Here is a 12684-nt window from a genome sequence, read left to right as displayed (position 1 = left end):
AATTACTCTTACATCACTGAACTCATAAGATTAAAAACAAAAGTCAGAATCATAGTGATTCTGCTTAAGTTATTGCAATAATTAAGTAATTGAAAAGTTAAGCCTGTTTAGTGACTGCTGACCTTAGGAATATTTTCACACATCTCAGCTTCCAACCACTCGAACCGGCAAAGATTTTGGTTACTTACCAGATTCTCCTTTGTATCGGATATTCTGAAATTCTGCATAGAAGACAGCTTTCTCAAGCATTCCCAGGAATATGACAGCACCAATCCAAAACTGAATTCTCAGGAGATCTCTCCAGTAGCAGGCAGACCATGCCAGCCACAGAACACCAAACAGGACATATACAATACACATCACCATGAAAAACTGTTATCAAATTGGGTAAAAGATAAAAAGGAGAATTAGAACCAAGAGTCAAGTCTGTATATATACTATATACATATTTTTTTTAAAGAGATGGGGTTTTGCTATGTTGCCCAGGATGGTCTTGAACTTCTGGGCTCAAGCAATTCTCCCATCTCTGCCTCCCAAAGTGTTAGGATTACAGGCATAAGCCACAGTGCCTGTCCTGAATTAATATACAGTCTTAACAAGTTATAAAAATATACATATTCTACCTTCTAGTTAAAAAATAATTATTCCTTTGGAGCTTAACACTAACTAACATGAAAAATTATCTTGTCTTGAGCAGAGAAGACTACATAGGAACTTGTCCTCGAGAGCGAATGCTCTCATATACGTGTGTGTGTATATATATATGTATCACACATGCATACCATATAAAAGGTGCTATTATACACATACACACATGTATGGTATATACAGAGAGCACTCAGTCTGCTCTCCTAGAGTAAAAGAGCTTTTTCTGGTCAGGCGTGGTAATTCACACCTATAATAGTGCCTTGGGAAGCTGAGGCAGGAGGATTGCTTGAGGTCATGAGTTCAAGGCCAGTCTGGGCAACATAGCAAGACTCTGTCCCTACAAAAAATAAAAATTAGGCCAGGCATGGTGGCTCACGCCTATAATCCCAGCACTTTGGGAGGCAGAGGTGGGCAGATCACATGAGGTTAGGAGTTCAATACCAGCCTGGCCAAAACATGGTGAAACCCTGTCTCTACTAAAAATATGAAAATTAGCTGGGCATGGTGGCTCACACCTGTAGTCCCAGCTACTCAGGAGGCTGAGGCAGGAGAATCACTTGAACCCAGGAGCTGGAGGTTGCAGTGAGCCGAGATCGTGTCATTCCACTCCAGTCTGGGTGACAGAGTGAGACTACGTTTCAAGATAAAAAATAATAAAATAAAATAAAAATTAGCCAGGCATAGTGGCACACGCCTGTTGTCCTAGCTGCTCGAGAGGCTAAGGTGGAGGGTAGCTTGAGCCTGGAGTTTAAGGCTGCAGTGAGCCATTATCCATTATCATGCCACTGCACTCCAGCCTGGGAGACACAGTGAGACTCTCTTTCTTTTTTTTTTTTTAAAAGAAGGAGCTATTTCAGCTCACGATCTAAATTATATAGATGAAGACAACACTGAAGAAGAAAAATGGCATGATTAGGATACATCTAGAGGCAAGGAAACACAGCAAAATAAGAAAACGATTAAAGGGAAAGGAGGAAGAGAATAATCATGAACAAAGGAAAGCAAAAATATATTAAGGATATTCTGAGGCTGGGCGCGGTGGCTCATGCCTGTAATCCCAGCACTTTGGGAGGCCGAGGCAGGCGGATCATGAGGTCAGGGGATCGAGACCATCCTGGTTAACACGGGGAAACCCCGTCTCTACTAAAAATACAAAAAATTAGCCGGGTGTGGTGGCGGGCACCTGTAGTCCCAGCTACTTGGGAGGCTGAGGCAGGAGAATGGCGTGAACCCAGGAGGCAGAGGTTGCCGTGAGCCGAGATTGCGCCATTGCACTACTCCAGCCTAGGCAACAAAGCGAGACTCTGTCTCAAACAAACAAAAAACAAAACAAAAAAAAGAAAAGGATATTCTGAGACACAGACGTATGCACACATACATGTATGTGCACACGTACACACACAAAATGAAGAGAAGGGAGCTTCATCATTTAGCTAATTTTTTGTTGTTGAGACAGTCTCACTCTGTCGCCCAGGCTGGAGTACAGTGGCACGATCTTGGCTCACAGCAGCCTCTGCCTCCTGGGTTCAAGCAATTCTCCTGCTTCAAACTCCCGAGTAGCTAAGACTACAGACACCTGCCACCACACCCAGCTAGTTTTTGTATTTTTAGTACAGACGGGGTTTCACCACGTTGGCCGGGCTGGTCTCGAACTCCTCACCTCAAGTGATCTGCCTGCCTCAGCCTCCCAAAGTGTTGGGATTACAGACATGAGCCAGGGTACCCAGCCTCATTTAGTTAATGTAAGTGGGATCAGAAACGACAGAGTTGTAGTAAAAAGTGCCCCACTATGGATCCTAGAGAGAATGTGAGATGACCTTTGAGGTATTTCCACAGGTCACTGACCCCTTCATTATATGGATAAGAAAATGAGGCACACAAGGGTATACTGACTCTCTCAAAGTCCCAGTCTAATAAGAAATAAATCCAGGACTACAAGCAACATTTTCTGAATTGCATAGGAACAATTCATTAAAAAGAATACTGCCACAAAGTATGGGACGATCTTCGAACCCGAAACCATTCAATACTGAGGTTAAATAATATAAAGTCACTTACAATCATCAAAGGATAGTCTTCAAGCGTGAGGTATTCATAGGGACCCTTCACTTCAACAGTCACTGCCAAAACACAGTCCTCAGAATTAATTTACAGGATGCAGAAATTAAACAAAAATATTGCCTAACATTTGTTTCATGAAATCAGTAAGAATTTCACTGGGTCATTTACTTTTAGGCACTTCAATCCTGGTCAATATTACATTATATTTGTACAGCATTTGGAAAGTCATTAAGTGTTCTCATAGTTCACGCTGTGTCCTGCACAGGTTTCCATGCCTCCACCATAGTCTGAAGTGGGAAGGCTCTTTTGCTTCCATACTCACATCTTTAAAAAGACTAGACTGAATATTTCCTCCACGCAGCCTTCTCTGGCTGCCCATCTGGAACAACTCTACACATACTCTAAATTCTAAACATATTTCACATATACTTTTCCTTACTACACATCAGTAAAATATGCCTTACAGGACTTCCTTTTTACATACTGCCATCTTCTTTGTTTTCTATCTTTCCTCATCTGTATTTTCCTATTGCTTTACTATTTTTTCATGGACTCCAATTTTATGTGATCTTGCTACATTCATGTATCATTTTCAGAATGAAGGCAATGGAAAAAAACTTAAAAATTTAAATTAACTTACACAAAAAAAATACCATCCTTGATACAATAAGATTGAAATCTTGGCCGGGCGCGGTGGCTCAAGCCTGTAATCCCAGCACTTTGGGAGGCCGAGACGGGGGGATCACGAGGTCAGGAGATTGAGACCATCCTGGCTAACACAGTGAAACCCCGTCTCTACTGAAAAATACAAAAAAATAGCCGGGTGAGGTGGCCCCGGACGCCTGTAGTCCCAGCTACTCGGGCGGCTGAGGCAGGAGAATGGCGTGAACCCGGGAGGCGGAGCTTGCAGTGAGCTGAGATCCGGCCACAGCGCTCCAGCCTGGGCGACAGCGCGAGACTCCCTCTCAAAAAAAAAAAATGAAATCTAGCTTCACAATCATGTACCCTAGATTCTCACTCAAAAGTAAAAATAACTCAAAAGTTCAGATGCTTTGAAGCAAAGCTCCATCCAATAAACATAGAATTGAACTTCCCCAAAACCTGCTAGTTAACATTTTTCAAAGAATTTGTTAATAACAAAGTGCTTAATGAGACAGAAAAAGGAATAGTAATAACAGAAATCTGAAAGACGTATTTGCCTTAGTAAAGCAAACTTATTGACTAATTCTAAGATTATCTGTAATTTAAAAAACGATTTCAAGATGGACTATTTTATTACTGTATTGATAAAATAATTTGGATACATTCTAGGTATAATTAATAAATAAAAATCTGACTTATTTGAGCAGTGATCATCCCTAGAGACAGACTAGTAACTGTTCATTCAACAAAAATTCCCTACTAGCTTCTGATATACCATTATTTAAAGTAAACCATATCCAATACTTACACGAAAAAAAGCACTCCATAAGAGCAATTATAAAAATTTCAGAGCAAAACTGATTATTAAATCTATACCTTCCTAATTCAATAAAAGAGTAAACAAAATATTCAGTAAATATTTGCATCATATTCTTTGCCTACTCTATGCCTTGGTCAGCAAAATACAGCACATGTGCCAAATCTGGCCATCAGCTTTTTCTGTTAGTAAAGTTTTATTGGAATACAGCCACATCCACTCATTTACATATTGTCTACAGTTGCCTCTGCACCACCATCGCAGAGTTGGGTAGTTATAATAGAGAAAATATTTACTATCTGGCTCTTTAAGAAAAAAATCTGCCATCCCCTGCTCTATGCTAAAATATACATTTACTAAGCACTTATTATTTCACAGGCCTATGGAAAACATAGCAGATAAAATGTAAGTAAGATGTTTTCTACCATTAAATGGGTAACCGCCTTGCAGGGGAGAGGGAGTTGAAAAGTTACATAGAGAACTGTCCCTCTCAGCCAGACTAGAAGGATAAGTATATATTTTCCAGAACAAAGTAAAAAGCCTTCTAGGTAGAGGAAATAACATGAACAAAACAGCTGTGAAAATGTGCGGTATATTTAAAGAACAAATATAGTCTGAGACTGCACATAATACCATATAGTAGTAGTATTTTGGCATAAGGCAGCAAAAGGTAAACTGGGGCAAGTTGTAAAGAGTTTTATAAACCTTGCTGCAAAACGTAGACATTCTATAGGCAATGGGGAGCCATTAAAGGTTTCGATGAAGGCAAGAAAAATGACAAAACTGTATTAGCGATAATGTAGCTTCTCCCTTCCAAAAAAAGAAGGGTAAGATATTTTCAAAATGAGAAAACAAGGCCAGGTATGGTGGCTCACGCCTGTAATCCCAGCACATTGTGAGGCCAAGGCGGGCAGATCACTCGAAGTCAGGAGTTCAAGACCAGTCTGGCCAACGTGGTGAAACTAAAAATATAATCTACTAAATAAAAATTTAGTATATTTAATAATTTAGCAGATAAATAATAATTTAGTAGGTTGTAAAAATACAATCTACTAAAAATACAAAAATTAGCTAGGTGTGATGGTGCAGGCCTGTAATCCCAGCTACTTGGCAGGCTGAGGCAGCAGAATCACTTGAACCCAGGAGGCAGAGGTTGCATTGAAATGAGATCACACCACTGCACTCCAGCCTGGGTGACAGAGTGAGACTCTATCTCAAAAAAAAAAAAAAGAAAAAAGAAAGAAAAAGAAACAAAACAAAAAAGGATATAAGCTCAAAAACAAGACAGACATTTCCAAGAATCAAAACAAAAACTCAGAACAATGCATGAGGCTAACTCCGTGATCATGCTGGGCTCTTGGACCAAAAGCAGGCTATGGTAGTTGGAAGTGCTGTCCCTATGGGATCTATGGTAGTTGGAAGTAGAGTTCCTATGGGATCACTGAAGCTAGCAGGTTTCAAAGAAAAAGAAGAGGGACCAGAGCCAGGCTGGATGCATGAAGAAGCTGAAGTAGGGTGGAATACAGCTTCTCTTCCAACATTTTCAAAGAAAGAAGGTTGAAAATGAACACTAGTAACTGTGCCTTGAGACTATAATCCATTAAGTCATAGGCCTAAAGAGACAGGAGGATACACATGTATGAGTGAGGGGGAGAGGGGCAGGGAGAGAGGAAGAAGGAGGGAGGGAGGAAGAGAAAGAGAGAGACAGAGAGAATGTGTGTGTGTGTATGTGTGTGTGTGTGTCAAAACCAAGTAGTGGTATCCCAGAAGTTCAACAATGATTTAATGTTAGAATATCAGTTAATTTAATGTATGACATTACCTTATTAAATGAGAAAGCCCATATGATCATTTAAATCAGTACAATTAAACTATTTGATAAAGCTAAATATTCATTCTTAACTTTTTTTTTAACAAAGGAAACTACTCTCATTAAACTAGGAATAGAAAGGAACATCCTTAACCAAATAAAGAATATTTCAAAAGTTCTACAGTAAACATAGTACTTAATGATGAAATATACCAATACAGCCAGTAAAGTCAGGAGCGAAGTAATGGTGGCTGCCATCATTGTTTCTATTCCATATTCTGCTTAAGAAAGCAGGGTAGGAAAGGAAATTGCAAAAATACAAAGATGAAACAGAGGGGAAACCACAGGAAATAAGACCAGTTAGGAAGTTCTTGCAAATTCCAGGTAAGAGATGATGACTCTATGAAACTAGGCAGCAACCCTGGAAAGGAGAACACTTAAATTCTTGAGACACTAAAAACTACCAATGTTAATTTTTTCTTTTTTTTTTTTTGAGATGGAGTTTCATTCTTGTTGCCCAGGCTGGAGTGCAATGGTGCGATCTCAGCTCCCGCAACTTCCATCTCCCGGGTTCAAGCAATTCTCCTGCCACAGCCTCCTGAGTAGCTGGGATTACAGGCATGTGCCACCACACCCAGCTAATTTTGTATTTTTAGTAGAGACGGGGTTTCTCCATGTTGGTCAGGCTGGTCTTGAACTCCCGACCTCACGTGATCTGCCTGCCTCGGCCTCCCAAAGTGCTGGGATTACAGGCATGAGCCACCGCACCTGGCCAACATTAATTTAAAATTTCCTGATCTCTAGCTTGGTGACCAAGTTTTGATAATTCTAGTTCAGAATACTGAAAACATGTTACTAACTAAAAATTTTAAAAGCAGGAGTACCAAATGAAGGAAAAAGAAATCTGATATCTGTAATACCTAATAAAAAAGCATATGTAAAGTACATGAAAGACATAACCAGATAATAACATAACCATTAAAAAAAAAAAAACACTGAACTTACTGGTAAAAAGATTACTCAGTGAATTTTCTTTTGATGATTCCTTTGAGGATGAAATGCCAATATGTACAATAAAAATGTATGGTGCATCTTGCCAAGTTTGCAATGGTTCATGCATTGCCTAGAGAGGGAAAAGGGCAACACATCTGTAAATCTTAAGAATTAAGAGCACAAATTAATAATACAATATGCAAATTTTGCTCCAGAATGTGCCCAGAAATATGATAAAGTCCTTCTCTTTCATTCATTGAAACAATAGGCACAACAAACCAAACAAGCCTAAAGTAGGCTAGATTATGAAGACTACATAAAGTAGGCTAGATTATGAATACCGCATAAAGTAGGCTAGATTATGAATAATACTGCATAAAGTAGGCTAGATTATGCATACTGCATAAAGTAGGCTAGATTATGCATACTGCATAAAGTAGGCTAGATTATGAATACTACATAAAGTAGGCTGGATTATGAATACTGCATAAAGTAGGCTGGATTATGAATACTGCATAAAGTAGGCTAGATTATGAATTACTAAAAGGCAAGATACCACAAGTCTTGTACACAAAAATCACATTTAAGGTATTTTTTTAACGAGGAAAACCCCAACTAAAATCACTAAATTTAATCTTTGTTTAACTAAGCCATAGTAGGATACTAGTTTGTGTTTTATGCAGACATTACAAAGGAATTTAAAGAATTATTTAAATCACCTTAAACAAAAATTAATGATGGTATCAGTAAAATGAATTCTAATTGCCAATTCCTGAATAATTCCCTTTGTTCAACATGCTTCCCAAGAATATCAGAATTTCTGCTGACACGGTCTCACATTTATACCGAAATTCAACCTTGGGCTAGTCTATGTGGTAAGCAAGAGTCACTAACCCTCAAAGTCAAAGAAGACAAATTAACAGTGTCCAAGTCCTTGACTTTGAGGGGTAGTGACTCTTGCTTTCCACATAGACTAGAGTCTTCACAAACAGAAGACTAAGATATAATGATAAAGATGAACACAGAAAATAACTGGTTTCTTCTTCCTTGGAATTGCAATTTATTACCACCTGGTCTTAAAAGGAGAAACGTTTACCCAGAGATCTCTGGGTAAGCTTCTATGATCTGCGAACCCCTCAAAACGAATAGCTGGTTTTGTATGTTTATGCATTTTCCTTTGGAGCCACAGTTCTCAAATGGTTAAAATACCCTACAACCAAGAAAAGGCTAACATAGTTCAAAAATTATATTCCATGAAAAAAATCCACGTCAAACAAAGAAGACTAAACAATTCTCCAGATTATCTATTTACTAGGTTATCTTAGTAAAACATAAGAACATAAATGCCTTCCTAATCATACCTTGATTTATCCCCACCTACTAGTCTCTGATGAGACTCAGGACCAATTTGTGAGAAAACTTTACAGTTTCAAAGTTATGGGTAATACATGTCTGATTAGCCATAATTACAGAACTTTTCCTGAACTTACTCATCAGCCTATAAAACGCTGGTGTAATAACCTGCTCTATTAATCATATATGTCTATAAACCACCTTTTACAAATTCCAAAATAAATTGATCAATTCTCATATTCCAGAATTTGAGAAAGTTTACATTTAACTCTGGAATGCAGAGATTCTGACCCTGTAAAAAATAACATTTATATGCCAGATAACTCTGTTAAGCATCTGACATTACTTTTTTTTTTTTTGAGGCAGAGTCTCGCTCCATTGCCCAGGCTGGAGTACAGCAATGCGATCTTGGCTCACTGTGACCTCCACCTCCCGGGTTCTAGAATTCTCCTGCCTCAGCCTCGCAAGTAGCTGGGATTACAGGCGCATGACACCACACCAGGCTAATTTTTTTTTTTTTTTTTTTGTATTTTTGGTAGACACGGGGTTTCGCCATGTTGGCCAGCCTGGTCTCGAACTCTTGACCTCAGGTGATCCACCACCTTGCCCTCCCTAAGTGCTGGGATTAAGGTGTGAGCCACTGTGCCCGGCCCATTTATTACATTTTTAAATCCTCAAAGCAGCCCTATCAGATAGGTATTATTATTAACTCCTTTGTAAACTAAATTTTACATAAAATTCACAATTTTAATGTGTATAAATCAGTGATATGTGGTAGAAGCACAATGATGTGCAAATATCACCTCTATCTAGTTCTAAAACATTTTCATCAACCGAAAAGGAGACCCTGTATTCATTAAGCAGGTAGCTTCCCATTTCTTCCTCCTCTCACTTATTTACCTCCTGTCTCCATGGAGTCATCTATTACGGTCATTTCATATAAATGTGTCCGGCTTCTCTCACTTAACATGTTTTCAGGGTTCATCTATATTGTTGTATGTATCAGTACGTCATTCTTTTTTTTTTTTTTTTTTGAATTGAAGGAATTGGCAAATGTTTATTTTATTGATCATGGTTGTTTTCTAAGTACTGAGACCCAAGTTGTTGCTGTTGTTTTTATTATAGTTTAAATTCTAGGGTACGTGTGCACAAAGTGCAGGTTTGTTACATATGTATACATGTACCATGTTGGTTTGCTGCACCCATTGACTCATCATTTATATTAGTTATTTCTCCTAATGCAATCCCTCTCCCATTCCCCCATCCGACGACAGGCCCCAGTGTGTGATGTTCCCCGCCCTGTGTCCAAGTATTCTCACTGTTCAGTTCCCACCTATGAATGACAACATGCGGTATCTGGTTTTCTGTCCTTGTGATAGTCTGCTCAGAATGATGGTTTCCAGCCTCATCCATGTCCCTACAAAGGACACAAGCTCATCCTTTTTTATGGCTGCATACTATTCCATGATGTATATGTGCCACATTTTCTTAATCCAGTCTCTCATTGATGGACATTTGGGTTGGTTCCTAGTCTTCGCTATTGTGAATAGTGTCGCAATAAACGTAAGTGTGCATGTGTCTTTATAGCAGCATGATTTATAATTCTTTGGGTATATACCCAGTAATGGGATGGCTGGGTCAAATGGTATTTCTAGCTCTAGATCCTTGAGGAATCGCCACATTGTCTTCCACAATGGTTGAACTAGTTTACAGTACCACCAACAGTGTAAAAGTGTTCCTATTTCTCCACTTCCTCTCCAGCATCTGTTGTTTCCTGACTTTTCAATGATCACCATTCTAACTGGTGTGAGATGGTATTACACTGTGGTTTTGATTTGCATTTCTCTGATGACCAGTGATGATGAGCATTTTTTCATGTGTCTGTTGGCTGCATAAATGTCTTCTTTTGAAAAGTGTCTGTTCATATCCTTTGCCCACTTTTTGATGGGGTTGATTTTTTCGTGTAAATTTGAGTTCTTTGTAGATTCTGGATATTAGCCCTTGGTCAGATGGGTAGATTGCAAAAATTTTCTCCTATTCTGCAGGTTGCCTGTTCACTCTGATGGCAGTTTCTTTTGTTGTGCAGAAGCTCGTTAGTTTAATTAGATCAGATTTATCTATTTTGGCTTTTGTTGCCATTGCTTTTGGTGTTTTAGTTATGAAGTCCTTGCCCATGCCTCTGTCCTGAATGGTATTGCCTAGGTTTTCTTCTAGGGTTTTTATGGTTTTAGGTCACACATTTAAGTCTTTAATCCATCTTGAATTAATTTTTGTATAAGGTGTAAGGAAGGGATCCAGTTTCAGCTTTCTACATATGGATAGCCAGTTTTCCCAGCACCATTTATTATATAGGGAATCCTTTCCCCATTTCTTGTTTTTGTCAGGTTTGTCAAAGATCAGATGGTTGTAGATGTGTGGTGTTATTTCTGTGCCCTCTGTTCTGTTCAATTGGTTTATATGTCTGTTTTGGTACCAGCACCATGCTGTTTGGTTACTGTAGCCTTGTAGTATAGTTTGAAGTCAGGCAGCATGATGCCTCCAGCTTTGTTCTTTATGTTTAGGATTGTCTTGGCAATGTGGGCTCTTTTTTGGTTCCATATGAACTTTAAAGTATTTTTCCAATTCTGTGAAGAAAGTCATTGGTAGCTTGATGGGGATGGCATTGAATCTGTAAATTACCTTGGGCAGTATGGCCATTTTCACGATATTGATCTTGAGATTCATTTTGTTATTTACCCAGCAGTCATTCAGAAGCAGGTTGTTCAGTTTCCATATAGTTGCGCAGTTTTGAGTGGGTTTCTTAATCCTGAGTTCTAATTTGATTGCACTGTGGTCTGAGAGACTGTTTGTTGTGACTTCTGTTCTTTTACATTTGTCGATGAGTGCTTTCCTTCCAACTCTGTGGTCAATTTTGGAATAAGTGTGATGTGGTGCTGAGTAGAATGTACATTCTGTTTATTTGGGGTGGAGAGTTCTGTAGATGTCTATTAGGTCTGCTTGGTGCAGAGCTGAGTTCAAGTCCTGGATATCCTTGATAACTTTGTCCCGTTGATCTGACAGTGGGGTGTTAAAGTCTCCCATTATTATTGTGTGGGAGTCTAAGTCTCTTTCTAGGTCTCTAAGGACTTGCTTTATTAATCTGGGTGTTCCTGTATCAGGTACATACATATTTAGGATAGTTAGCTCTTCTTGTTGAATTGACCCCTTTACCATTATGTAGTGGCCTTGTCTCTTTTGATCTTTGTTGGTTTAAAGTCTGTTTTATCAGAGACTAGGATTGCAACCTCTGCTTTTTTTTTTTTTTTTTTTTTTTTTTGCTTTCCCTTTGCTTGATATATCTTCCTCCATCCCTTTATTTTGAACCTATGTCTGTCTCTGCACGTGAGATGGGTCTACTGAACACAGCACACTGATGGGTCCTGACTCTTTATCCAATTTGCCAGTCTTGTCTTTTAATTGGGGCATTGAGCCCGTCTACATTTAAGGTTAATATTGTTATGTGTGAATTTGATTCTGTCATTATGATACTAGCTGCTTATTTTGCCCATTAGTTAATGTAGTTTCTTCCTAGCATTGATGGTCTTTACAATTTGGCATGTTTTTGCAGTGGCTGGTACCAGTTGTTCCTTTCCACGTTTAGTGCTTCCTTCAGGGGCTCTTGTAAGGCAGGCCTGGTGGTGACAAAATCTCTCAGCATTTGCTTGCCTGTAAAGGATTTTATTTCTCCTTTGCTTATGAAGCTTAGTTTGGCTGGATATGAAATTCTGGGTTGAAAATTCTTTAAGAATGTTGAATATTGGCCCCCACTCTCTTCTGGCTTGTAGAGTTTCTGCCGAGAGATCCGCTGTTTGTCTGATGGCCTTCCCTTTGTGGGCAACCCGACCTTTCTGTCTGGCTGCCCTTAACAGTTAATTTTTTTCTTTCATTTCAATCTTGGTGAATCTGACAATTATGTGTCTTTGGGTTACTCTTCTCAAGGAGTATCTTTGTGGCATTCTCTGTATTTCCTGAATCTGAATGTTGGCCTGCCTTGCTAGGTTGGGGAAGTTCTCCTAGATAATATCCTGAAGAGTGTTTTCCAACTTGGTTCCATTCTCCCCGTCACTTTCAGGTACACCAATCAGATGTAGATTTGCTCTTTTTTCACACAGTCCCATACTTCTTGGAGGCTTTGTTCATTTCTTTTTACTCTTTTTTCTCTAAAGTTCTCTTCTTGCTTCATTTCATTCATTTGATTTTCAATCACTGATACCCTTTCTTCCAGTTGATCAAATTGGCTAATGAAGCTTGTGCATGCGTCACGTAGTTCTCGTGCCATGGTTTTCAGCTCCATCAGGTCATTTAAGGTCTTCTCTACACT

General features: G+C 39.0%; 1 protein-coding gene across 3 annotated transcripts in view; it reads right to left on the bottom strand.

Annotated features, from left to right (window-relative positions):
• LOC105491681 (transmembrane protein 87A) overlaps window positions 1-12684 on the bottom strand; it is a 62333-nt gene that overhangs the window by 27448 nt on the left and 22201 nt on the right. For all 3 annotated transcript variants that reach the window (XM_011758264.3, XM_011758265.3, XM_071067034.1), the window contains exons 7-9: window positions 6984-7101; window positions 2707-2768; window positions 189-372 (exon numbers count right to left, since the gene is read on the bottom strand). In XM_011758264.3, coding sequence (XP_011756566.2) covers window positions 189-372; window positions 2707-2768; window positions 6984-7101 — 364 coding nt within the window. The remainder of the gene's footprint in view (window positions 1-188; window positions 373-2706; window positions 2769-6983; window positions 7102-12684) is intronic.

This window comes from Macaca nemestrina, chromosome 7 (assembly GCF_043159975.1).
Source record: "Macaca nemestrina isolate mMacNem1 chromosome 7, mMacNem.hap1, whole genome shotgun sequence".
NCBI classification, from domain to species: Eukaryota; Metazoa; Chordata; class Mammalia; order Primates; family Cercopithecidae; genus Macaca; species Macaca nemestrina.
The sequence above is the reverse complement of the archived record's forward strand: the minus strand, read 5'-3'. Positions and strand labels throughout refer to the sequence as shown.